Source organism: Geotrypetes seraphini, chromosome 10, assembly GCF_902459505.1.
Source record: "Geotrypetes seraphini chromosome 10, aGeoSer1.1, whole genome shotgun sequence".
Classification (NCBI taxonomy): Eukaryota; Metazoa; Chordata; class Amphibia; order Gymnophiona; family Dermophiidae; genus Geotrypetes; species Geotrypetes seraphini.
Genome location: NC_047093.1, coordinates 91,322,328 through 91,349,313, shown reverse-complemented (window position 1 = coordinate 91,349,313; position 26,986 = coordinate 91,322,328). Strand labels below are relative to the sequence as shown.

Genomic DNA, 26,986 nt, shown 5'->3' with positions numbered 1-26,986 from the left:
TTCCAGGTGGGGGCGTACCATGGCCCAGTACAGCGGCATGATAACCTTCTCCGATTTGTTCATGATCCCCTTCTTAATAATTCCAAGCATTCTGTTTGCCCTTTTCACCGCTGCCACGCATTGCACGGATGGCTTCATCGACTTGTCGACCAGTACTCCCAAGTCTCTTTCCTGAGTTGTCTCTCCGAGTACTGTACCAGACATCCTGTATTCGTGTACAAGATTTTTGTTACCAACATCCATCACCTTACACTTGTCCACGTTAAATTTCATTTGCCATGTCTCAGCCCATTTCTCGAGCGTGTTTATGTCCTGTTGCAGATCTTCGCAGTCCTCCTGCGTCTTTACTACTCTGAATAACTTCGTATCATCTGCAAATTTAATCACCTCACTCGTCGTTCCATTTCCAGGTCGTTTATAAATATGTTGAAGAGCACAGGCCCAAGCACCGAACCCTGCGGCACTCCACTGGTGACGCTTTTCCAGTCCAAGTATTGTCCATTTATCCCCACTCTTTGCTTTCTATCTGCCAGCCAGTTTTTGATCCACGTGTGTATTTCACCCTCAATCCCATGGCTCGCAATTTTTTGAAGTACTCGTTCATGCGGGATCTTGTCAAACGCCTTCTGAAAATCCAGATATACAATGTCCTTTGCCTATCTGCCTGTTAACTCCCTCCAAAAAGTGCAGCAAGTTCGTCATGCAAGATCTTCCTTTGCTGAAGCCGTGCTGGTTGGTTCTCATCAGATTGTGTCCATCAAGGTGGTCAACGATGCGATCCTTTATCAGCCCCTCTACCATCTTTCCCAGTACCAAGGTCAGACTCATCGGCCTGTAGTTTCCCAGATGGTGGATGTTGACATTATATAATTGTTATATGGATGTGTATTGTTTTGCAGCCATGTGCTGGATTTTTGTTGTTTGATTTTATTGGAAATATCTGAGGTTGGTTGGCTACTAATTCTATTGTCTGTTCATTGAAAATATTTAATAGAAATTTAATGGGAAAAAAAAAAAGTTCAATATCTGTTGTTTACTTTAATCAAAGAAAAACCTTCAGAAATAAGACAACTACTGTGGTCCCACAGTGCTAGGCAAAAAAAAAAAAAATCTACTGTTTACTGTAGAAACAAAAGTTCAGTCCGCCTTATAACCTGCTTAAAAAAAAAAAAAGTTTACAGTCTGCCCTAAAAACAAAAGATTTGCTGTCTGCTTTAAAGAAACGTGAGCCCACTCCAAAGACAACTTCCCCACTTACCAAACATAGAAACATAGAAATTGACGGCAGAAAAGGGCCTCAGCCCATCAAGTCTGCCCACACCAATGACCCACTCCCTGACTTTTATTCCCCTAGAGATCCCATGTGAATATCCATTTTCTCTTAAAATCTGACACGTTGTTGGCCTCAATCACCTGCTGAGGTAGCTCGTTCCAATGATCGACTACCCTTTCGGTGAAGAAGTACTTCCTGGTATCAACATGAAATTTCCCTCCCCTGACTTTCAGCGAGTGCCCTCTTGTAACCGAGGGCCCTGTAAGACAGAAGATATCATCTTTGACCTCTATACGTCCCGTAATATACTTAAAGGTCTCAATCATGTCTCCCCTCTCTCTTCGTTCTTCCAGCGAGTACATCCGCAGTTTTTTTAGCCTTTCTTCGTAAGTGAGTTCCCTGAGCCCCAAGACCATCCTGGTAGCCATTCGCTGAACCGACTCAATTCTCAACACATCTTTCCGGTAGTGCGGTCTCCAGAATTGAACACAATACTCCAGATGAGGTCTCACCATGGATCTGTACAGCGGCATTATGACTTCAGGTTTTCTGCTGACAAAACCCCTACGGATGCAGCCCATCATTTGTCTTGCCTTGGACGAAGCCATATCCACCTGATTGGCAGCCTTCATATCATCACTAATGATCACTCCTAAATCACGTTCTGCCGTGGTCTTGGACAAGGTTTCTCCATTTAGTGTGTAAGTTCTGTGTGGATTTTTTTTACCTAGGTGCATCACTTTACATTTTTTAGCATTGAAGCTTAGCTGTCAAGTTGACGACCACTGTTCCAGCTGCCGTAGGTCCTGCATCATAGTGTCAGGCACACTGCTTTTACCTACTATGTTGCATAGTTTGGCGGCGGCGGCAAACAGTGACACTTTTCCTCTAAGCCCTCGGGGTCATATCTCCTATGAATAAATTTAATAGAATCGGCCCTAAGACGGAGCCCTGTGGTACTCCACTTGTCACTGCTGACGTTTTGGAGGGGGTACCGTTTACCATCACCCTTTGAAGCCTACTGCTTAGCCAATCCCTAACCCATGTAGTGAGTGTATCCCCTAATCCCATAGATTTTAGTTTGTTCAACAGCCTGCGGTGTGGGACGCTATCAAAAGCTTTGCTGAAGTCCAAATAAATCATGTCCAGGGACTCCCCGGCATCCAGATGACTAGTCACCCAGTCAAAGAAGTCAATCAGATTAGATTGGCAGGATCTTCCCCTGGTAAATCCGTGTTGGTGTGGATCACGTAGATTTTCTTCGTCTAGTATTTGGTCGAGTTTCTGTTTGATCAGTGTTTCCATGAGTTTGCACACTATGGATGTGAGACTCACCGGTCTGTAATTTTCTGTTTCTGTTCTGCAGCCCTTTTTGTGGAGTGGAATTACGTTAGCTGTTTTCCAGTCCAGGGGTACTCTTCCTGTGCGCATGGAAAGATTGAAGAGCACGGATAGTGGTTCAGCTAGAACTTCACACAGCTCTCTGAGCACCCTGGGGTGTAGATTGTCTGGTCCCATGGCTTTGTCTACTTTGAGTCTTGAAAGTTCGTAGTAGACGCTACTGGGTGTAAACTCAAAATCTTGAAACAGGTCTTTTTGGCTGTCTCTTGTCTGTAGTTGTGGACCAGCTCCCGGTGCTTCACAGGTGAATACTGAGCAGAAGTATTCGTTTAGTAGTTCTGCCTTGGTAGAATCAGATTCCGCGTAGTTTCCATCTGACTGCCTAAGGCGCTCTATCCCATCCTTGTTTCTCTTCATGTCACTAATGTACCTGAAGAAGGATTTATCCCCTTTTTTAATGTTCCGTGCTAGATCTTCTTCTGTTCTTAGTTTGGCCTCCCTGACTGCCTTTTTGACAGCTTTCGATCTGACCAGATAGTCTTCCTTTGCCTCCCTCTTCCCAAGATGTTTGTAGGTGATAAATGCTTCTTTTTTCTTTTTAATGAGGTCCGAAATTTCCTTGCTGAACCATTGTGGTCTTTTGTTTCTCCGGTGTTTGCTTACTGTATTAATGTAGCGGTTAGTTGCTTCGTTCAGGATGGATTTCAGATTTGACCACATAGTTTCCGGATTGTCAGTTTCTGCATGGTTTTGCAGCTCTTGATGGACAAAGTCTCTCATGTGGTCGAAGTCTGCGCCCCTAAAGTTGAGGACCCTCGTTGCTGTGTTTGATCCTGTTCGCTTAGGCACTGCTGTCCACCAATACTTGCTTCCCCCCAGACCAACATCACACTTACAGTTCTGTTGCTCAGGAAGCCGACATCAATGCTCTATAATGGGCTGATGCCAGGCCTTGAGCATCTATGTATGTATGTTCAAATCTCTACATGCTCAAGGCTTGCTGGACTCCCTCTGAGAATCCCAGAGAAGGGGGAGCCAACAGGCCTTGCGCACGTGCAGAAGTTCAAGGCTCCTCACCAGCCCAGCACAGAGCGTTGGCTTCCTGAGTAACAGGATTGAAAGTATGATGCCAGTCTGGGGGGAGTAAGTAGTGGAGGACAGGAGTGCCAGTCATCGAGTGGGGGGGAGGGAATAGCAGTGTTGGTCATTGAGGGGTACAGGATTGCAATGACAGTCATTGGGGGAAGGTGGAGGATAGCAGTGCCAGTCTTCTGGTGGGCATGGAAGATAGCAGTGCCGGATATCGAGTGGAGAATTTAAAAAAGCACCATCATTGGAAAGGAGCTAAAATTTAAACAGAGACTGTAATTTTTGTGCTATTATTTTGGCTCCAAAATCTCGGTTTATATTCAAGTATATATGGTACCTCTATTATGCTCATGAATAATACATAGTAACATAGTAGATGACAGCAGATAAAGACCCGAATGGTCCATCCAGTCTGCCCAACCTGATTCAATTTAAATTTTTTCTTCTTAGCTATTTCTGGGCAAGAATCCAAAGCTTTACCCGGTACTGTGCTTGGGTTCCAACTGCCGAAATCTCCGTTAAACCTACTCCAGCCCATCTACACCCTCCCAGCCATTGAAGCCCTCTGCAGCCCATCCTCCACCAAAAGGCCATATACAGACACAGACCGTGCAAGTCTGCCTAGAACTGGCCTTAGTTCAATTTTTAATATTATTTTCCGATTCTAGATCTTCTGTGTTCATCCCACGCTTCTTTGAACTCAGTCAGTTTTACTCTCCACCACCTCTCTTGGGAGCGCATTCCAGGCATCCACCACCCTCTCCGTAAAGTAGAATTTCCTAACATTGCCTTTGAATCTACTACCCCTCAACCTCAAATTATGTCCTCTGGTTTTACCATTTTCTTTTCTCTGGAAAAGATTTTGTTCTATCTACGTTAATACCCTGCAAGTATTTGAACGTCTGAATCATATCTCCCCTGTCTCTCCTTTCCTCTAGGGCAGGGGTCTGCAACCTTTAAGACATAAAGAGCCACTTGGACCCGTTTTCGAAAAGAAAAAAAAACTTGGAGCCGCAAAACCATTATAAAACAAATCTAACACTGCATATATTGTTTCTTATCTTAATGCTATATACAGGATCACTAAATTGAAAATAAAATCATTTTTCCTACCTTTGCTATTTGGTGATTTCATGAGTCTCTGGTTGCACTTTCTTCTTCTGACTGTGCATCCAATCTTTCTTCCTTTCTTTCAGCCTCCTGTATGTTTCCTCTCCTCCAGACCTCATTCTCTCCCCCAACTTTTTCTTTCTGTCTCCCTGTTCCCCCTTCTTTCTGTCTCCCTGTCTGCCCCCTTTCTTTCTTTCTCTGTGCCCTCCCCCAAGCCACTCAGTTTGCTGCCACCGCCATCGGGGAACAGCCCCCAAGCCACCGCCATCCCAAGCTTTCCCTGCAGAAATGTCGCGCTGACCAGCATTCCGCTCCCTGACGTCAATTCTGACGTAGAAGAGGAAGTTCCGGGAAAACAAGGCATTTCTCCTCATTCCATCCAGCCTGAGCCCCATCTCTCCTTGATCCAGCATTTCCCTTCTGTGTCTGTCAGAATTACCATTCCACCTATTTTCCAGCATCACCCTTCTTTGTGTCCATCTCACCTATATCCCTATCTCACCACTTTTTCAGAATCTTCATTTGTCTCTGTCCTTGTCTTTACCCCATGTTCACCATTTGCCCTTTCAATGTCTTTATCTCCCCTCCCACTTTTTCAGCATTACTTCTATGTCTCTATTTCACCTCCTCTTCATGTCCCCTCTGTATCTCTATCCTTATTCAGTAGGTCCTGCTTACCCTTTCTCTTCTTTGTGTCACTATCTCCATTTTCAGCTTTCCCCCCCTTTTCCTTTGTTACTGCACCCTGTAGCTAGAATCTTTCCACCCTCCCTCCACTCCGGCCCAGCCCAGTATGAAATATTTCCTTTTGTTTCCCTCCCCTCTCTCTCTCTCTTCTCCTCCCTCACCCACGAGTCCTGCATCTGGCCCTCTCCCTTCTACCTGCACCTGGCAACACCCCCCTGCTCCGCGGCTCTCTTCAGCAACTTGTCAGCAGCAGTGATCAAGACAAGCTGCCGACATCGAGGCCTTCCCTCTACGAGTCCCGCCTTTGTGGAAAAAGGAAGTTGAAACAAGCGGGACTCGCAGAGGGTAGGCCCCGACGTCAGAAGCTTGTGTCGATCGCTGCTGCTGAGTTGCCGAAGAGAGCCGCGGAGCAGGGGATGTGGCCGGAAGCAGGTAGAAGGGAGAGGGAGATAGGAAGGCTGTAGATCTCCGGAGCATGACACCGACCCCGGCCAGGATGATTTCTTTTTCAGGCGTGCACCTTACAAGTCCAGCGTCACGGCGGGAAATAGCCATGCTGAGCAGTGAGCTCAGCACTACACAGATGAAAGCCTTGCTTGCTGATTGGTCCGGCGGCACGGCGGGGCGGGGCCGCCGGACCAATCAGCAAGCAAGGCTTTCATCTGTGTATGTGCTGAGCTCACTGCTCAGCATGGCTATTTCCCGCCGCGACGCTGGACTTGTAAGGTGCATGCCTGCGTGACACACTACCGGAGCCGCAGCAAAGGTGGAAAAGAGCCGCATGCGGCTCTGGAGCCGCAGGTTGCCGACCCCCGCTCTAGGGTATACATATTCAGGGCTTCCAGTCTCTCCTCATACGTCTTCTGGCGCAAGCCTCCTATCATTTTCGTTGCCCTCCTCTGGACCGCTTCAAGTCTTCTTACATCCTTCGCCAGATACGGTCTCCAAAACTGAACACAATACTCCAAGTGGGGCCTCACCAATGACCTGTACAGGGGTATCAACACCTTCTTCCTTCTACTGGCTACGCCTCTCTTTATGCAGCCCAGCATCCTTCTGGCAGCAGCCACTGCCTTGTCACACTGTGATTTTAATTGAAGTAGAAGGGTTTAATCCAGGATTGGACTGACCATTGGGACAATAGGGCAGAGTCCAAAGGCCCATAGCAACAGGGGCTTCATTCTTCCCTAGTTTCTATCTAGTTTAATCATTTTTGATTGGTGCTTAGGGGACCATGACCCTTAATGCCGAGGGGGCCAGGTCACTGTCAGTCTGCCCTGGTTTAATCTGTAGAAAAAAAAAATATATGAAAGGAACCTCTCCCATATATTCAGGGAGAGTTCTGAACTCGTGTGTATGCCACTTGGCCCCTTACCTTCAGCACTCGCTCCAGGACTCTCTGGATTGCCCGGCACAACTCATCTTTGTCTGGAGATTTCCCCAGCTCCTGGTGCAGCAGTTGTTCAAAGGTGTAAACAGCATTATCCATTTGCTGGAAAGAGAGGAAGCAGAGCGACCTAGGAGTGAGCAGTCATTCACATGCAAGGCGACTTGTTAACCTTCAACTGTGGAGCTTAATGAATTATATCATCACTTCCTTTATTTAAGGGTATATCCAGGGGAATTGTGGCACCCTAAATCTCTAAACCACCTTCATGGTTCTGTTTGAAGAACAGTATTGCAAATGTTTGTAAATAAAAATTTCTACTTTAAGTTTCCCATTATCTCTCTTAGTGAGTTTTAGTATTGAAATTCTGTTTTACAAATATTTGCATTTTTTACTGTATTATTGTTATTTCACCGATTGTCCAGCTCTTTTTATTGTAAACCACCTAGAACTTTTGGTTATGGCGGTATAAAATAATAAAGTTATTATTATTACTAGTGTTTAAGCCCGTTAGATTAACGGGTGCTAGATGTCTCCTGCTTTTGAACTTGGGCAGGGGCAGAGGCAGAGCCGGGGCGGGAGGGAGTGACGGTGGGAGAGCAATTTCAAAGCCTCAGCAGCGGCGGCTCCTTGACCAATCCGCGCTTACAACGTCCCCACACTTGCGGTCTGGCTGGCTCCCCCACCAAAGCCCTTTGCAGCGGCAGCCCCTCCCGCATCCGTCCCCACGTCCCAAGCCTCTCCGAAGACCGGCTCCCACGAAAATGGTACCCCTCTGTCCAAAGCCGTGGCAGCAGCCTCCCTCAAGACACATTTCAAATCTGACATATTGTAATCACAAAACAGAAAATAAAATTATTTTTCTTACCTTTTGTTGTCTGGTCATTATTCATATCATGTAGGGGTCCCAGGCTATGGTTGGCTTTTGATAACTCACTTGCCAGGGCCCCTTCTTTCTTCTTCCCTCCCTCCATCCCGGCAGCTGAAGACAGGCACCTCCCCCCAGTGGTCTGAGACAGGAGGGAGCAGTTAGGAGAGGGTCTGAGGGCAAAGAGGGGCTCAACAGCGCACAACTACCTTTCCTTCCCTCCCTCCATCAAGTGCAGTGCAGCTCCACCAATGTTAAAAGGAGCCGCGTCGAAATCGGAGGCCTGCCACTGCCGTAGCACATTCCCCTCTGCCTTGGTCCCGCTCCTTCTCTGACATATGGGACCGCGGCAAAGGGAACGTGTTACGGTGGCGGCAGGGCTCCAATTTCAAAGCAGCTCCTTTTAACATAGGCGGAGTTGAACTGAAGGGAAGGAACGGTGGGGCCGGGTGAGGAAGGCCGCCTGCTAGGTAGGGGGACAACAATGGCGCTTATGCTCAAGCCCCCGCCGCAGCTCCTCTCTCGATCCTGGTGCGGTTCGAGAGAGGAGTCGTGGCGGCGGCTTGAACATAAGCGCGATTGTTGTCCCCCTACCTAGCCGCGAGGCTGCGGCGGGGTTTCCATGGCAACCCGATCGCGGATCTCAGTGTAGGGCCGGGTCTGGCGGCGCCGTGTAGGGCGGAGGCGGGACCTCAGCATTGCACCGCCGGGCGGCTCACGCCGCCGGCCCCCAGGAGCTCGAGGCCGGTTGCGGACATGCCTGGCGTGGCATAGTGCAGGAGGAGTGATCGGTGGCGCGAGGTAGAGAGCAGGTGATGACAGTGATTGGTGGCGCAAGGTGGAGAGCAGGTGATGACGTAAAACGCGCGCATGCGCACTAAAAAAAACGGGACAGCTCAGGGAACATGTTTTTTTTAGTGCGCATGCGCGGCCTAGCATTTTATTATATTAGATTAGCAGGTCACTTTAATGCATAAATTTATAAATACCACTATCCATGCAGGTAAATGCATACTTAACTGCGTTAAGTAGCACTATCACACCTAATTGCTAATAATTGCATGTTCAAATGGCACACTATAGATCAATTAAAGAGGTGTTCCAGGGGAGGAGCATGAACAGGGCATAGGTGGACCCAACATTTAGGCAGGCCATATATCTGTCAAACATTGACACTTATATTTTGGCATGCTGATGCTGGGTTTACAGAAGCATTCTACAAGGCCCTGTCATATATGACCTGAGAAAATTAACCGATTTAGAACCAAGCCCAAAAATTAAAAAGAAAAGCTCTAGATTAGAAAGACCTTCCTCCTTTAAAAGGTTGGATGTACCTAGGGGGTTCTACAATAAAACCACAGTGAATACAACACTGTGCAGAAAAGTCACAAGCTCCACACTGACAGCACTTGCGTTTAGGTAGGAAAGGGCCTAATCCACAAGAAGGTTTAAAAGGGATGTTAGGGAAGGAGAACACATTACAGCATCTGACACCACAGCTGAGCTCATTCAATTGTCAGCCCAAGGGAGCCCAAGGGGAGAGGAGATGAAACACTGTGACTGGAGTTCACTGTGGCTGGAGGAGGTAAGGTTTCATATTTCCATCATAGCCACAATGAGAAGCTCCGCATGATCTTCTCCTCTCTTGTCACTAGAGGGCATAAGTGGTACATTTACAGCATTCTGCTTAACATTCACAATACTGCATTTCATCACCTGGTGCCTCCTATTCCCAAGCCCTAAAGGGCCATTAACTAGGAGTGGGCAAGGGGTGCTGAGCCTCAGAGTGCAAAGCCTCTCTGTCCAGCAGCAGGAAAAAAAAACCCCAATTACCGTGCTGTTCTACTACAGGTACAAGATCAGTTATCTGAAATTTTGAAAACCAAAAAGCTCCAAAAACCAAAATTTGACACTTCATTTATGTTTGAAGGTATTGCTCCAGTCCCAAAGTTTGTGTTTGAGGTGCTTGTAGTGTTTAATATTTGCCTCATTTTCCTGACTTACCATTACCATTCCAAAATCAGAAAAGTTCCAAAACCCAAAATACCTGATCCCAAGGATTTCAGATAAAAGATCTTGTACCTGTACTACCTAGGTTGGAGTTGAGAGGGGAAAAGTGGGCAGGAAAGAGAAGAGGGGATTAGAGCGGGCTACAGGTGGTGCAAATGTTTTCACCTGCCTTGGTACTAAACACCCAGTTTCAGCTTTGTTCACTTGGTCCCCAATCTGCCCCATTACTACACCTGCCAGGAGCCAAAATTCCAGTTTCAACTATATTTCTCTTCACCAAGACCAGTACATATAGCACAAAATGGGCCAGTCTACCTAGAGAATAAATTAACCCTCTACACACCTTTAAGGCTATCCCAAGGAAAATCTTTAACCGTATCCTCATCAGAGGAGTCACGAGATGTGACATTCACCAGCGAGCCTTCTCAGGAGTCGTTCCCCACATTCTGAAACTCAATCCAACAGGAACTAAGCATCACTCGAGACTACTACTACTACTTCAGGAAGCATTTGAAAGCCTGGCTCTTCTCCCAAATATTTCACGACTGTGGTCACTAACTATCTTGCCACTCGCAGCTTACCACACACCATTGAGACTAGGTGCACATACCATATTTAACTGCACAGCCAATTTACTCTCACTTCAGCTACTCACTTGTCTTTGCCTTTATCTTACCCATCTTGTCTGTCTAGAAATCCCAACTGGACATGGTAGCTCCACTGTCTATTAAGATATTTCACTGTATTGTGCAATTGTATCAGATTTCTGTTACATAAATGTGACACTTATTACTCTTATTATTAGGATTTAATTTTGTCTATCTCAATGCTTACCTCACTGTTCTCACTGTGATTTACACTGACATTTGGTCATTTTACTGTTACTACAGTATATGTTACGTATGTCAGGATACACCTGCTGTACACCACCTTGCGTGAATGCCTTTATAAAGACAATTAATAAATGTTAATAAATTATAAGTATGACCAAAACTAAATAAACATACAGGATATACCATTCAAAAAAAAAAAAAATTACTTCATTCAGTACCAAGTACCCTCACCTCTAGCACAAAAGCTGCAAGAAAATTAGTCTGGAACCATCATTGCACTTTTACAGTCCCCATCTAGCCACTGACAATATACCCACCTTCATGGTACACCTTCAAATTCATCATTGCTGTTTAACAGCAGGGAAGCTATCACCCTCTATATCTATTTTTTTACTCGTTTTTTTAAAATTTGATGGTGTACCACAAAGGTAGATATTTTTGCAGTGGCTGGATGGGGACTGTATAAGTGCAATGATGATATATATATCTATATCTATATATATATAGTTTTTTTGAATGGTACATCCTGTAAATCTATTTAGTTTTGATTATCTTTAATATTATAGGTGTTTTTTTTTGTAATTAATTATACTCCTTATTTAGTTGGTTGAATAAATTATAAGTAACTGAAGCTATATTGAGCCACCAAAATGCTTCCACAGGCAAGGATAGACACAGGTCTCATTCCAATGTCCCTGCTGGGATGCAAGACCACTTCTACCATAATATAACTGAAATGACCAAAAACGGGGGTAAATATATGTGGAGAAGATAAGAACCATATTTCGGTATCAGATACCTTTCTACTTTTCTACAGAATGTCCTCTGTTCCTTCTGCCTCACCTTAAAACACACCTTTCATTTTGCCCATTCTGGGCCATAAGGAAGGCAGCCACAGCATGATAAGATGTTTGTGTATTTAGTCAACTGTCCCCTCCATAATAAGCAGGCAGCTTGAGAATGTGAAATGATGTACATGGACAGATTGTGAGAGCCTGCCAGGACAGATAGGGAAAATGCTCAGAGTACCTGATTACTAATCAATGTATTGTAAACCACTTTAATATCTCTGGAGAAAAGGTGGTATATCAAATATAAATGATCATAACCATGCTGAGAGCAGAGGAAAGTGGCTAGTGACCTGGCCGTGGAAGAGCCAAACAGATAGGAATGTTAAACTTGATAATCATCTGATTGGTGGAGATGTTGAACCTGGAGTCTGTTCTGAACTCTAAAATGGTTCTAATGTCAGTGAGATTTCAACTGGATTAAGGATCAGTCTTCTTCTTTAGAAACCTGGTCTCTTTCTTCAGGACTTGCTGTTTCCAGCTCGCCTTACCTCCCTCATGTGAATCTGGGCTCTCTGTTTGAATACAGCAGGGCTGGACACATCAAATCGTTGCTGTAAACCCTCTAGTTTCAGTGCATTCATCCTTTCATAGCAGGCTTGCATCTTGACGGGATGATATGCCAGCTGGGACAGCTTCTCCATGTACTGATAAGAAAAAAAAAAAAAAAAAAAAAAAAGAGTACACATAATGACTGACAAACAGAAAGACCTTCTAAACAAAGAATAAAAAGAACAGAGCATTTTCAGGGTTACATATCATAAGCGGGGATAAAACACACTGTAATACAGATGAAAATGGGGTCCAAAATTTCAATTACTTCTTTAAATCTCAAGACTAAAAGATTATCAATGCTATAATTGATCGGAGTGAAAAACAACATTTATTCAAAATACCACAAAAACAAAACAGTATAAGAAAAATCATTAAAATCAATATGCACAAATGAAAACTCGTATGCACCCAGCAAGAACTATGCAGATTACAAAAGTATAAGACAGACGCCAAGGGAAAATAAACCAAAGGCAGAAATATTTTACCATGCCACATCTGCCTTCTCTCTGCCCCAGATATGTGCACAAGGAGACATGCATTAAGGTAGGTGGAATGGTCCTTACCTCACCCAGCTTCTCCTTGCCCCCTTCGTTGACCACGTTCATGTTCATTTCTGTGACCTCCTTGAAGAAGAGATCACGTACCTCAGTAAAACCTAGGCTGGTTGGGAGCATCAGTGCTTCCAGGATGGAGCCAATGTATGGCTGAACATGGTTTCGCACACAGATTTCTGCCTTAGAAAAGACAGAAGCTGCAAGAGAGCAACATACCTAAAATGATCAAAACTTCTCATAATTTTCCTAGTAGTACTATCCTCTACCACCAGCCATACAAACAGAACCAGGCCAGGTACTATATCGGGAGTCACACCTCAAACTTAAACACAGTGGGGCTGACATTCAGAATGAGTCAAGTGGGCTCGTCGCTACCCAACCACTGATATTCAATGTTGCTAAGCCAGGCAGTACCACTGAATATCAACTCTGACCGGCCCCAGAAAAGTGGGTAGGTCAGGAGCAGTGCTGGGGCTTAGGTGGGCTCTGACAATATTCAGTGAGGGTCTGTATAAGCATTGAAATAAAAATGACCCCCAAAACTCCTAATACCTTCCCCCCCCCCCAAACACTGCTCCATCACACCCTCAATCTCCCCACCAGCCTCCCTCCCATCCCCAGGCCTACCCAAATAACTAGTGGTCCAGTGTGGGGTTGTTGGGACAGAAGTGCAATCGCCCTCGTTCCTACCCCCAAGAACCCCCCTCTCCCCCTCACACACTGAACCTCCATGTATTTAGGTAGGTCCAGGAGGATCTACCTAGACATTGGGGGGGGGGGGGTGACATTGTTTGGGGGGTGGAGAGAGATCAGGGGCTCTGGAGCTCCTTTTCGGTGGGGGGTAAACAAACTAACAAAAATTATGATGTGCTCCTGGCCTGATAGTCAGCTAGGGTCACACAAACTCTTATGCAGGCCCCAGCTGAATATTGGCCAGGCCCATATAAGCTCTGTATGACCAGGCCACCCAGACGTATGCCTCGATATTCAGATATGGTGCCTGGACATAGTCCAGCACTGAATATCAGGGTATAAGTAAGTTTCCAAAAATCAGGATTTATAAAATGCTGTCAGGGGGATCAAACTTATCACAGGCTTCTCATCCAACTCCAGCCTGCTAGGACTCTGCTAGTTTTTACACTCCGATTCCTCCAATAGCATGCTTAATGTTTAGGCCTCACCTACATTTTTCTTTTCTAACAAGCAATCGTCCTGAATCATAAGCATGCTGAGAAGGAGAGAGGAAAGGCATCAGCTCTAAAGAACTCCTTGCACCTTGAGACATTTACACACCACGGATTTTGTTGGCAAGGTGTTCCTTCGATGTGATGATCTGGTCCATGTCCGTCCGGATGGTGCTCTCCATAGTTGACCGCATGGACTCGCATTTGTTGGCTATTGCATCATAACGGATCTTGGCTTTCTCTTGCACCATTCGGTAGACTGAATCTGAAATCTGCAAAGGCAGAAGCCAGAAAAACAAATAGAAAAGGTGAAGGGCTTTCTGAAAAGTTGTATCTGTCAACAAAGCTCTAGCTCCAAGTGATCAGAACCACTAAACCACCTTGATACTTAAATTTTGGAAATCTATATGGGGTCAAATTATTATGATCCTGGAAGTTCCATTATCATTGACGTATGATCCTTGAGCAGGCAGACTAGTTGGAGGGAGGGTTCTTGAGTGGGCAGACTTGTTGGGCCATCGGCCCTTTTCTGCCGTCATGTTCTATGTTTCTATGATGTTGTGTTTGGAACATTACTAATGCCCAAAAGTCCAATCAATGCAAATCAGAATAGGATGCTTCTCGTCAAGACATGCAGCTGATCATGAAAAACTGGAAAAATTGGGATAATATAAATTATAGTTTTTGGTGGGAAACTTTATGCCAAATTTATAAATTTGACAACCTAAAGAGAGGGTTTCACTATAACCCTCCCCACGAAATCTTCTATATCCAAACTGCTCAATAAGCTTCCTTCAGGCCCTCAGAGGTGCCACCAGATGCTCAATAATATCTCATAGCGACTGGCTTTACGCCCCCTATCGTCATTGGGTCATTAATTTTTAGAGATTTTTTTGTGCAATGCTATAGTTTGTGTGCTCATTCAATAAATAATTATAGCATATAGCACATAGCATATAGCATTGCACAAAAAAATCTCTAAAAATTAATGACCCGATGACGATAGGGGGCGTAAAGCCAGTTGCTATGAGATATTATTGAGCATCTGGTGGCACCTCTGAGGGCCTGAAGGAAGCTTATTGAGCAGTTTGGATATAGAAGATTTCGTGGGGAGGGTTCTAGTGAAACCCTCTCTTTAGGTTGTTATAGTACACATTCTTCTACAATTATACTTTAGTTATAAGCCTATATACTAAATTTATAAATTTGAACATATGAATTCGTTAAAATTGGGACACTATAATAAATTCAAAGTAATTTAGGATCCATTAACAAAATTTTGTATGAAATGAACATATATATTTCCCTTTGATTTCTGTTATGCACATCAAGGAAGGGTGGGTGGGAGGGGGGTGTTATATATTTATTATATCATTTGATTGTATTGAGTGCTGATTATTGTAATATTGTTTGTCAATCTGTTGCACTTAATGTTGGCTTTGGAAAATGAATAAAGATTTAAAAGGGAGAACCACTGAACCATCAGTCAGGTACTTCAAGAGGTTATTTGCAAATTTTATGTATTGAGACAATGTCAGTATATACTACCAGTTTGGGACAGCTCATATGGGCTTAACTTTACTTGGAAGTTTTCTGGGAATAGAAGAGATATGTGGTCACTTTAATTTGCTAACATTGTGAGTAGATTTTTGATGGAAAAGCTACGAGTATGTACCTTTGAAAGTTCTGGGTACTGTAAATATATTTTTCACCTCCCCCAACTTCAATACCACCCATTAACATCTCTCAAATATGGCCAGAAGTGCCTGCATTTTCAAATGCCACAGTGGAGAATTTTTAGGGGTTGTATTAATGTGAATAAAACCATTTTTAGCCACATATATCATTTTGTGTGTGCAAATAAACTATGTAGAAGATGCAGATGTACTTGGATTAATATTCAGCTGCTGCTACAGTCAGCATTTTTTTTTTTTTTAAACACTAGTAAGCAGGGTCAAAAAAATATTCAGAAATTCAACACCACTATCCAGATATCAGACTGAATATTGCCACTGTGAGACAAGTTACCTCAATAACTTAGCACAACTTCGTGTCAATTCTATGTTCTCCTGAGAACACAGTGAATATTGTCACTCTCTGAATAACTGCCAAGACCGTCAGTAAAAATATTCAGTGTCACTATCCAGACAGCACCTCTGAATATTCTAGACAGTTAACAGTGCCAAGACTGTCTGTCAGAATATTCAGCGATACCATCCAGATGCACCTTCAAATATCACAGTAAGCAGCCCATTTCCAGATAGCAGGTGCTGTTATCCAGAAAAAATGCTTTGGAATATTGATTCAAGTGTAACTGTACAGCCCTCGATGGAGACTATGTTGAGAAATATAATTTTTTAAAAGAAATATTTGTTTAACTTGGATTTTTATACCAAATTTTTCAAACCACCCTTGTACATATACACACACACCAAAAATAACCTGTTAAAGCATCCAATATTGTTTTGACATGTGACATAGGCCTGAATATTTCACATACAGTGAGTTGATTTCAGGTACAGTATTGTAGGTTCCTACCCTAGAGTACTTATAAGTTTGTATCTGAGGTACAAAGTGAAGTGACTCCCCAAAATCACAAGAGGTATCAGTGGGAAGAGTCTAGGACAACTCAGCATGGCCATTTCAGCCAGCCTGGTTCAGCATGGCCGTTTAACTGCAGCCGTTTCATTGCAGCCATTGCTGAAGCTGCGAGGTTTGAAAAGGGGGAGAGAGATACCCCTCTTTGCCCCATTGGTGCTGCTTTCCTTTCCCTTCACCCACCCATGGTCTTCTTCTCCTGCCCCTGAATCTTCTGGTGATTTCAAGGTTTGAAAGGTGTGGGGGAGGGGGCAATATCACAGATCAATCAGGTGCTTCATAAGGTCCAGAGGGAAGACTTCCAAACATTAATTTATTGTACTTTTATATACTAAAACCAATAAACTTTTTGAACTGGAAAAAACAAAAAAAATAGGTTGACTTTGAGAGGGAGTTTTAATATTAAGGGATAAAACAGCCCACGCTGAAAGGGTCATGATGAAATGGCTACGATGAACTGTGCCGTGCTGAACTGGCCATGCTGAATCATCCCATTCCCCAGTGGGAAGTAGTAAGATTTGAACCCTTAGTTTCTCTGGATCTCAGTCTGCTGCTTCAACCACCAGGCCATGCTTCTACTCCAAATTTAAAATTAAAAAATGGCCACACTCAGGGCTAGATGCACAAAACACGGTCGTTAAGATCACGGGAATTGCTGTTGGCCGATTAAAGCAGGTCCCCCCCCCCCACTGAACGACCACATATTTAAACAAACAAAAAAAAACCAGCAGGAGAGATGTCTACTCTCTCCTATTGCCGCAATTGTTGCCTGCACTGATCCCCCCCCCAAAAAAAGTACCTCACCGAACTCCCTTTCCCAAAAGTCCTCAGGAGGGATGCCCACTCCCTCCTGCTGCCACAAATCAATTCCTCTCCCCCAACATGTCCATTGTGTGTGAGTGTGCGCCAACACACACACGGCATCTGTGCCCATAAATTAAAAAAAATGGTTCTCTGCCCCGAACAGTTGAGTGGCAGGAGGCTGCTTTGGGGCTTCCCTTGCTGGCTCTGCATATGTGTGACAGTTGCTCTCCCAGCGATCAATCGGACGGGAGAGACGGGGATTACGACGAACCTCTGCATGAATCATTTACATGCAAAATTTTTAGAGCATCAATAGCTCTTTTCGAATTGGCTAAAAATCAGATCGAGCACACCCACGCGGTCTTACCGATCCTGTTTAGTGCATCCTGCCTTGTATCTTCCCTAAGGCTTTCACTCCATTTTCACACATATATAGGTGCCTCCTCCACTACTCTCCAAGTATCTAACAAAGGACATTCTTGTCATCATAAAAGTTCATGCCTCAATAAATCAGACTATATAGGTGCCACCAGGCTATCATTTCAACACCAGTTTAAGATATTTAACCCCACCCCCTTTATTTTGTCACATTCCTTTCTGTACATTTTTACCACATAGCATGTGGATTCCTGGATCAAGTTTCAAGTTTATTAATATATTTGATGAATCGCTTATTAGAATTACTGAGCGATGTACAAAATCAAAATAGAGTATAATAAAAAGAAACAAACATTTGAACAATATACTATCATAGAATACAAACATGAGTCGGGAGGGAAAGAATAAAAGTTACAATTTTCAATTTATGGTAGAAAAAATTGAAAAAACAAGAGGGTAAGGGGTAGTTAAACAACAGCATGATTTAAAATCTCACTAAAAATTTAAATATTAAAAGCATCATTAAACAGAAATCTTTACTTTCCAAGTTTCCTTCAAATTTACTATCCAGCAACAAGGGTATAACCTTCTGGGCAATTTACAGTCTAAAAGCATAGGGGGAAAGGTGTAAAAATTAATATACTTATTCGTCATCATGATTCATTTGGATTTACAAAGGTGCCTCTCCACCTTCCAAAGTTAATGTTTTAGTAAGAACAGCCACTTCTAGGCCCAGCCAAAAGTGAGAAAGGAGAATGAACATACGCAGCCTTAATTATAGCTGGATAAAGCAATGCACAGAGAAGTGATGTAAGTGACGCACCAGCATCAGAAAGGGATGTCTGAGTCAGGGGGAGATGAGCTCACAACTCGGTATGCATCCTGACTTAGTCCAAATCTCTTAAGTTCACAGTCAAGTGTGCCGAGTAAAGAGCTTGAATTGGGAAGGGCTCAGGAAAGACTCCTTGCTGCGCACAAACTTCTCCAAACCAGCATCAAAGATTTGATTGTGTCAAGTCTACTGCTAACATTTGCAATAATTCCTGGTTTTATTTCTTCTTTAAAATTTGGGGTAGTGAAAGAAATTGTACTGTCTTACTCCCAGTTAAAACAGAGAAATGTATTCCCACTCCTAGAGTCTACCAAGGAGAGAGTAAAGGCAGTGTTTATTGCTTAAGGGCAACTATGACGACACCAGAAAGTATTTCTTCACCGAAAGGGTGGTTGATCATTGGAATGAGGTAATTGAGACCAGCAGCGTGCCAGATTTTAAGAAAAAATGGGATAGGCATGTGGGATCTCTTAGAGGAAGAAGTTGGGGGGTGGGTCATTAAGAGTGGGCAGACTTGATAGGCCGTGGCCCTTTTCTGCCAACATTTTCTATGTTCTATGTTTCTAATTCAGGACCATGTGGACAGGGAATATTAAACAGGAGGAATATCACCAGGTAGTTGCAAATGAATCCTCGTGGGGCTCAATCCTGGCCCTGGTTCAAACTGAACTGGCAGCTCCAGAAAGCAGAAGCTAAGCTGCCAGATCACCAACCCCAAATTTTGAGTAAATCGCTTTTTTCCATTTGTAAAAAGGGGAAACAAATGGTTTTAAAAGGAACAAGCAGTTCTTTTCATCACACTCAACCATAAGGAGGCTTTCTCATTATGCATGGAACAGATTAGTGGGTATTAAAATTATGGTTATAGTTCTTTATATTTATTTTAAATCTGAATTATAGTTCGGGCCAGCATAAGAGAGTCACTCACCCCACCCCCACCCCACCCCAGAATGACGACGACCCTTCCGGTGCGAAGCCAATTTTTTTAAAAAGAGAAAGACAGCTCCACTGCCATTGGGAGCTAGCTGCCTTGACTGCAAATCGCCAGCATCGGGGAGTGGAAATAATTCAGGCCAGTGTTGGAGAGTCACTGCACTCCCCAGTGACCCTTCCGGTGTGGCACCATTTAAGGCGATCCACCTAGTGGCGCGTCACTGCTCAGCACAACATCTAAGGTGCAATCCAAAAGGCACACTTCTTTGTGCAGTTCCCAAACAACCTGGAAAGAACAAGATCTCAAACCCATCCTGAGATAGCCATTTCCCCTGCCATCTACCGCAAATCCCCTACACACAAGGGCTTCAACTATTGACAGGGCAAGAAAGGGGATGCCCAGCACCCTCTTCTCACTATTCTAACAGCTCCATGCCAGAATGTAGAAGTAAGCCCTGACCACAAACTGCACCAGACCCTCCTCAGCCCTGCCAAAAGTCTAGACATAAGGTCCCTCGGCTGTTGTCTACCAGCAGGATAAGAGGTATTGTTTCACCTACTTGCCTCTCCCTTCCCTGACCCCTGCTGCATCGCCACCGGCAGCACTACCCACAAAGCACACAAGACCCTAATCAATCCTGTTACAGGACCAGCTGATAGTCTTCACAATTCTAATCATTCTAATCATAAGAACTAGACTTCCCAGTCGCAATCATAAGAACGAACTAGTTCATCAAAATCTGATCACCAGATAAGCCATAATAATGAACAGATCCACTGCCTGACTCTAGTAAGGCTGCCCTATTGGAAAGGGCACACGGCAATAACTTCATCCACAGAAATTGGGCCCCTTTAACCCGCAACTTTATGATATCGTGTGCAGAATTGAATCATGAGATAACTACAGGCCTAGCAACGAATGCTAGGACAAGATACCAACACTCCAAGAGTCCAAGAAGTGATAATTGGTAAAAGAAATAGGAAGCCCTCCCCCAGTTATCATCACAAAAGCAGGAACTATGTGAATTTAAAACAGCTTTCATGTAGTACACACATACCCACAGAGGAGGAATACATACCTATAGAATGTATTTACATGAATGCACAACCTTGATTTTGCACAACCAGATAGACAGAAGCCAAGAAGGTATAGCATGCATTGCAGAAACATGGATCCCGGGCGACAACTCACCAGTTCTAACCAACCTCTGCCTCCCAGGATGCAAAGTGATTCACTGTCCCAGAAAAACAAGGAGGGGGTAGGTCTACTTGTCGTATACAAATTTATTTATTTTTTTAAAAATTATACTCTGCTCTACCAACATTTCTAAGCAGATTCCAACAGACATACATAATTTATAATAGACAAATACATTAAAACAGCAATTACTTAATAAATTTCAAAACACTTGAAAGAGAGAGAGAGAAAAAAATAAAAATCTAGAAAAATCAGCATTGATATACGTCCCTAAATAAAAATTTTTTCAACAAAATCTTGAAGTAGTAACACCACCAAGCTGTTGCAGTTGCTCAGGTAATTGTGGTCCACGCACATAGAATATAGATTTCCTATATTCTTTGTGGTGATTTTCATGAATAGATGGGTCCACCAGAGAATTGCCATTCAAGGAACATAAGTTCCATGTTGGTCAATACAAAGGAGATTTCCTGCCAGCCAATGAAGTAAGAATAGGAAACAAGAATTCCCAAAAATGGACTACAATTTGCGGAGTTCCTCAAGGAGACCTGCTGTCCCCTTCCTTGTTCAACAACTATCTAATAACCTTGGGGGATGAGAGAGGGGGACAGATGCTGAATAGAAGTGTGGGGGTGAGAGAAGGGAGCACATACTGGAAGGAATGGGGAGGTGAGAAAGGGGAACAGATGCTGAATGGAAGGGGGTAAGAAATAGAGGCAGATGCTGGAAGGAAGTCGGGAGGAGAGAGAAAAAAAGGGCACACCGCTGGATTGGGAGAAGAGGATAGAGTTAGATATTGGAAGGGGTGAGGGAAAGAGGTGGCAAGCTGTAGGTAGACATAATGAAAGAGGGAAATTGAGGACTGAATGATAAGAAAGAATTTAGACAAGAGGCAGAAAATAAATTGAGAAGGAAGACCAGGGAAGAAAAGGAGGAAGGTAGAGGAGAGAGAGATACTAAAGCATGAGGTGGGGGGGGGAGAAGAAGAGGAGACAGATACCAGATCTGAGGGGAGGAAGGTAAAATTATGGTCTTACCTGTTAATTTTCTTTCCTTTAGAAGCAGCAGATGAATCCAGACTAGTGGGTATAGCTCACATCGACCAGCAGGTGGAGATAGAGAACTGATTAACAGTTGGCCTTAAAGCCTGGTGTTCCTCCTGTTGATTCAGTTATGCATGTTGCCCAAGCAGCCCGAAAGGAGCATGAGCATCCACAAAACTTCATTCCAGTAGAAAATGTGCCCCGAAATAATACGATTACCAACCATATCCCAACTGAAACAATAAACAAACACCTTATACACATACAGTGCACTTGGGGAGGGGCTCTGGATTCATCTGCTGCTTCTAAAGGAAAGAAAATTAACAGGTAAGACCATAATTTTACCTTCCATAGCAAAGCAGCAGATGAATCCAGACTAGTGGGATGTAGCAAAGCAAACTCAAACCGGGTGGGACGCCAATGCCGCCTCCGCCAGCACTGCAGCGCCAAAACTGGCCTCCGCGCTGGCCGCTACGTCTAAACGGTAATGCTTCGAAAAGGTATTACCCGACGACCAAGTGGCCGCCCGGCAAATGTCCTCCAAAGACATCCCCCGGACTCCGCCCAAGATGTAGCCAATGCCCGAGTGGAATGAGCATGAAGGTGCTCCGGTACTTTCTTACCTGTCAACACATAAGCCGAAGCAATCGTCTCCTTGACCCAACGCGCAATGGACGCTTTAGACACCGCCATCCCCTTGTTCTTACCCGCGAACAATACAAAGAGATGGTCCGACCTACGAAAATCATTCGTCACCCCCAAATAATGGAGAAGCATACGCCGTACATCCAGTCGACACAAAGACAAAAATCTTTTTTTTTTTTTTTTTTCACCAACGCGGCAACACGCCGCCGACCGCCGACTCCGCCCCCCCCCCCCCGCTACCGCCGGAACGACACGAACGACCGACGAACGCAAGAGGAGGCAGACAGCAAACAAAGTTACTCACCAACCGGTCCCCCGCTCTAACTGCAGTCGGGTTACAGCTGGTAATCGCACTGAAAGCCACACGAAGACAGCACGGCTCAGCACAAGCAGGAAGTCGTTGGTATTTTTTTTTTTTTTTTTTACTGGAATGAAGAAACCCAATAGTCCTGCAGTGGCCCAAGAACCCGCTCAAACCAACGGAGGGGAGAGTGGAGAAGGGACCTGGGAGGGCCCAGGTGTAGCTCCCAAAGCCGGCACCGCTCAGCCAGGCACCCCTGTCCTACTGAAAAAGACCGAGTCTTAACAGAGGAAGCCACAGGAACACCACCTAAACCGGCCCCAGCCAGAATCCAGGAGCTAGTAGAGTAAGCTCCATTTCTGCTGGGAGATAGAGCAAAACTGAATCAACAGGAGGAACACCAGGCTTTAAGGCCAACTGTTAATCAGTTCTCTATCTCCACCTGCTGGTCGATGTGAGCTATACCCACTAGTCTGGATTCATCTGCTGCTTTGCTATGGAAAGGAGAGATGCTAAAATCTGCTGGGAGGGAGGGAAAGATGGAAGGGACAAAAACAGATGCCACACCATGAGGGGAACAGAGGGAAGTAGAAGGATGCCAGGCCAATGGGGGGGAGGAGGAGGGAGAGACCGACAGTTTCTGGAAGAGGCATAAAAAGCGAGTTTATGTCATATAGAAGAGGCAAAGAGAGGGCAAACAGCGGATGGAAGGAAGAGAATGATGAGAAGAGGAAAGCAGAAACCAGACAAAGGTAGAAAACAAATTCTATTTTTTTTATTTATTTGTTTTTGCTTTAGGATAAAGTATTATTGTAGCTGTGTTGATAAACATTTATAAATTGAAAATGACAATAAGGTAATCCTTTTTATTGGACTACCGTATTTTCGCGGATATAACGCGCGCGTTATACGCGTTTTTACGTACCGCGCATACCCCTCGCGCGTTATATGCATGCGCGCGGTATACAAAAGTTTTTAAACATAGTTCCCACCCCGCCCGACGCCCGATTCACCCCCCCAGCAGGACCGCTCGCACCCCCACCCCGAACAACCGCTCGCACGCGCTCGCACCCGCATCCACGATCGGAGCAAGAGGGAGCCCAAGCCCTCTTGCCCGGCCGACTCCCCGACGTCCGATACATCCCCCCCCCGGCAGGACCACTCGCACCCCTACCCCGAAGGACCGCCGACTTCCCGACAATATCGGGCCAGAAGGGAGCCCAAACCCTCCTGGCCACGGCGACCCCCTAACCCCACCCCGCACTACATTACGGGCAGGAGAGATCCCAGGCCCTCCTGCCCTCGACGCAAACACCCCTCCCCCCAACGACCGCCCCCCCAAGAACCTCCGACCGCCTATCCAGCCGACCCGCGACCCCCCTGGCGACCCCCACGACCCCCCACCCCCCTTCCCCGTACCTTTGGTAGTTGGCCGGACAGACGGGAGCCAAACCCGCCTGTCCGGCAGGCAGCCAACGAAGGAATGAGGCCGGATTGGCCCATCCGTCCTAAAGCTCCGCCTACTGGTGGGGCCTAAGGCGCGTGGGCCAATCAGAATAGGCCTTGGAGCCTTAGGTCCCACCTGGGGGCGCGGCCTGAGGCACATGGGCCCAACCCGACCATGTGCCTCAGGCCGCGCCCCCAGGTGGGACCTAAGGCTCCAGGGCCTATTCTGATTGGCCCACGCGCCTTAGGCCCCACCAGTAGGCGGAGCTTTAGGACGGATGGGCCAATCCGGCCTCATTCCTTCGTTGGCTGCCTGCCGGACAGGCGGGTTTGGCTCCCGTCTGTCCGGCCAACTACCAAAGGTACGGGGAAGGGGGGTCGTGGGGGGGGTCGCGGGTCGGCTGGGGGGGCGGTCGGAGGTTCTTGGGGGGGCGGTCGTTGGGGGGGAGGGGGGTTTGCGTCGAGGGCAGGAGGGCCTGGGATCCCTCCTGCCCGTAATGTAGTGCGGGGTGGGGTTAGGGGGTCGCCGTGGCCAGGAGGGTTTGGGTTCCCTTCTGGCCCAACTACACAAAGGTACGGGGAAGGCGGGTGGGGGTGTCGTGGGGGTCGGCCAGGGGGGTCGCGGGTCGGCTGGGGGACGGGCGGAGGTTCTTGGGGGGGGCGGTCGTTGGGGGGAGGGGGTTTGCGTCGAGGGCAGGAGGGCCTGGGATCCCTCCTGCCCGTAATGTAGTGCAGGGTGGGGTTAGGGGGTCGCCGTGGCCAGGAGGGTTTGGGCTCCCTCCTGGCCCGATATTGTTGGGGAGTCGGCGGTCCTTCGGGGTGGGGGTGCGAGTGGTCCTGCCGGGGGGGGGGATGTATCGGACGTCGGGGGGGGCATCAGGCTTTCAGGATGGGGACAGACCTTCAAGGGGGGACAGTGCACAGAAAGTCAGGGGGGGTGAACGGAGAGTCGGGACAGCGCACGGAAAGTCAGGGCAGTGCACGGAAGTCAGGGGGGGTGAACGGAGAGTCGGGACAGCGCACGGAAAGTCAGGGCGGGCGAAAGGAGCGTCGGGCATCATGCGCGGTATACCCGTGAGCGCGGTATACAAAAGTTTTTGTACATATCATCGTGATTTCTGCGCGCTATACCCGTGTGCGCGTTTTACACGGGTGCGCGTTATATCCGCGAAAATACGGTAATTTTAATACATGTTTTACTAATTCAGAGACCAAAACTCCCTTCCTCAGGTCAGGACAGGGATACCGTAACAGCAGTATAGTTTACTGACCTGAAGAAAGAGGTTTAAACTAGAGAATGACATGGTGGCTGTTACCCGCAGCTAGCTGCGGGGAGCCGCGGGTAACCCGCTGAAACAGAAGGGGACAAGGCCATTGACCGCCCATGGACAGAGTCAAAGGGATAATATATGGGGGGGAGGAAATTATGTGCATGGGAGCATAAGAACAGAGACATAAAGAGGAGATACATGGGGATGGTATATGGACATAGGGATGGCAATGCCAGACACAGGAGGGAGATATTAGAAATGGGAAAAATAGGAACAAAGAAGGGAGATGGTTTGTGCGGATGAGTTCAGATGGTTTGTGGGGACGGGATAGGGACCGAGCTCACGGGGACAGGGACTGAGCTCACGGGGAGGGGACGGGAACTAAGCTCGCAGGGACAGGCTCACGGGGACGGGGCAGAGACTGAGGAAAAAAATTTTCCCCATGTCATTCTCTAGTTTTAACCTCTGAAAGCTAATTGAAAAATGTATTAGTCCAATAAAATGGTGGGCACTACATTTTCTTCCCACCATGCCTTCTACCTAAATGCAAAATATAAATTGGTGGGCTTCCGAAAGCCCTGCTGGCTGAAGATCTCTTCCTCTAGGAAGGAAGGGGGGATTTGTTCAGAAATGTTTCTGGGTTGCATAGAAGAAAAACTGTACACTGGCACTGGTATTGTAATCTTTGTTGTTTGTTTTGAATTTTAAAATAAAAGAAAAAAATAAATCAAGTGGAAATAAAGAAGTAAATAAGAAAGCAGGTAAATAAATGGGGGAGGAGCAGAGGGGCCCAGTGTACTTGTGTGCCTAGGGGCCCTCGAAGAATTAATCCTGCCCTGGTGGCAAGTGATACTTTTCAGGACACCCGGCAATAGCTAGCCAAGACAACAGAGGACCTGAACATGTAGCCTAAAGTGAAATGATTTGGAGACTATGACTCGCTACCACACACAAAATTGGTGCTGTCCACCAGTGAGATCTTCAGAATAGAAAATAATACTAGGCATTATCCTTGACTCCCAACTAAACTTTGAAGATAAAATCAATTCCTTGGTCAAAAGGCTAAGACAATTCGATTCCTCCTGAGCCAAGCTAATTTTAGAACTGTGGCACAGGCCATCTTACTACCATACCTGGATTACTATAATTCCTTGTACTATGGCACCATGGAGAAGGAACATAGGAGACTGCAACTACTTCAGAATAGAGAGCCAGATTAATCTTCAGAGTAGGCAAATTCGAAAGGGTCACCCATTGTTTGGAAAACTATATTGGCTACCAGTGAACAACAGAATCTTGTTCAAGATCACATGCATGGTCTATAAAGCGATTCACAGTAGCGATTCTGGCGGACTAGTATCAGACATCAAGATGCCACGTTCAATCTATAACGCAAGAAGAACCCAACACCTTAAGCTGTCCTTCTCCTCATCACAATACGTTAAGCGGGAAAAAAAACTTCCTTTCCCAACCTTCGAATCCATGGGCCCCAGAGGCTGGAATAATCTACCCATATACTTGCATCAAGTTCTCTCCTATTACAGCATCAAAAGAATGTTAAAGACTATCTTTTCCCCTCATAGTGACTGATCTCTACCCTATCCCCTCTCTACAACCTGTTTGCTAATGTTATAACTGATCCCAATCTTAATTGTAAGCTGCAGTGATTCCTTGTAGAAAATTGTGGGATATAAGAAATGGTATGGTATACTAGGCCAGCCCAGCCACTGGCAGTTTTTTTGCCTTTTCCTTTTTTTTTTTTTTAAGAGGGAAAAGGAGATACTGCCCAATGGGTGTG

General features: G+C 45.6%; 1 protein-coding gene across 2 annotated transcripts in view; it reads right to left on the bottom strand.

The window, feature by feature from the left end:
* The window catches only part of LOC117367398 (protein Niban 2-like), a 284,588-nt gene that overhangs the window by 16,241 nt on the left and 241,361 nt on the right, over positions 1-26,986 (bottom strand). For both annotated transcript variants that reach the window (XM_033959886.1, XM_033959887.1), the window contains exons 8-11: positions 13,849-14,011; positions 12,565-12,752; positions 11,938-12,093; positions 6,876-6,992 (exon numbers count right to left, since the gene is read on the bottom strand). In XM_033959886.1, the coding sequence (XP_033815777.1) occupies positions 6,876-6,992; positions 11,938-12,093; positions 12,565-12,752; positions 13,849-14,011 (624 nt within the window). The remainder of the gene's footprint in view (positions 1-6,875; positions 6,993-11,937; positions 12,094-12,564; positions 12,753-13,848; positions 14,012-26,986) is intronic.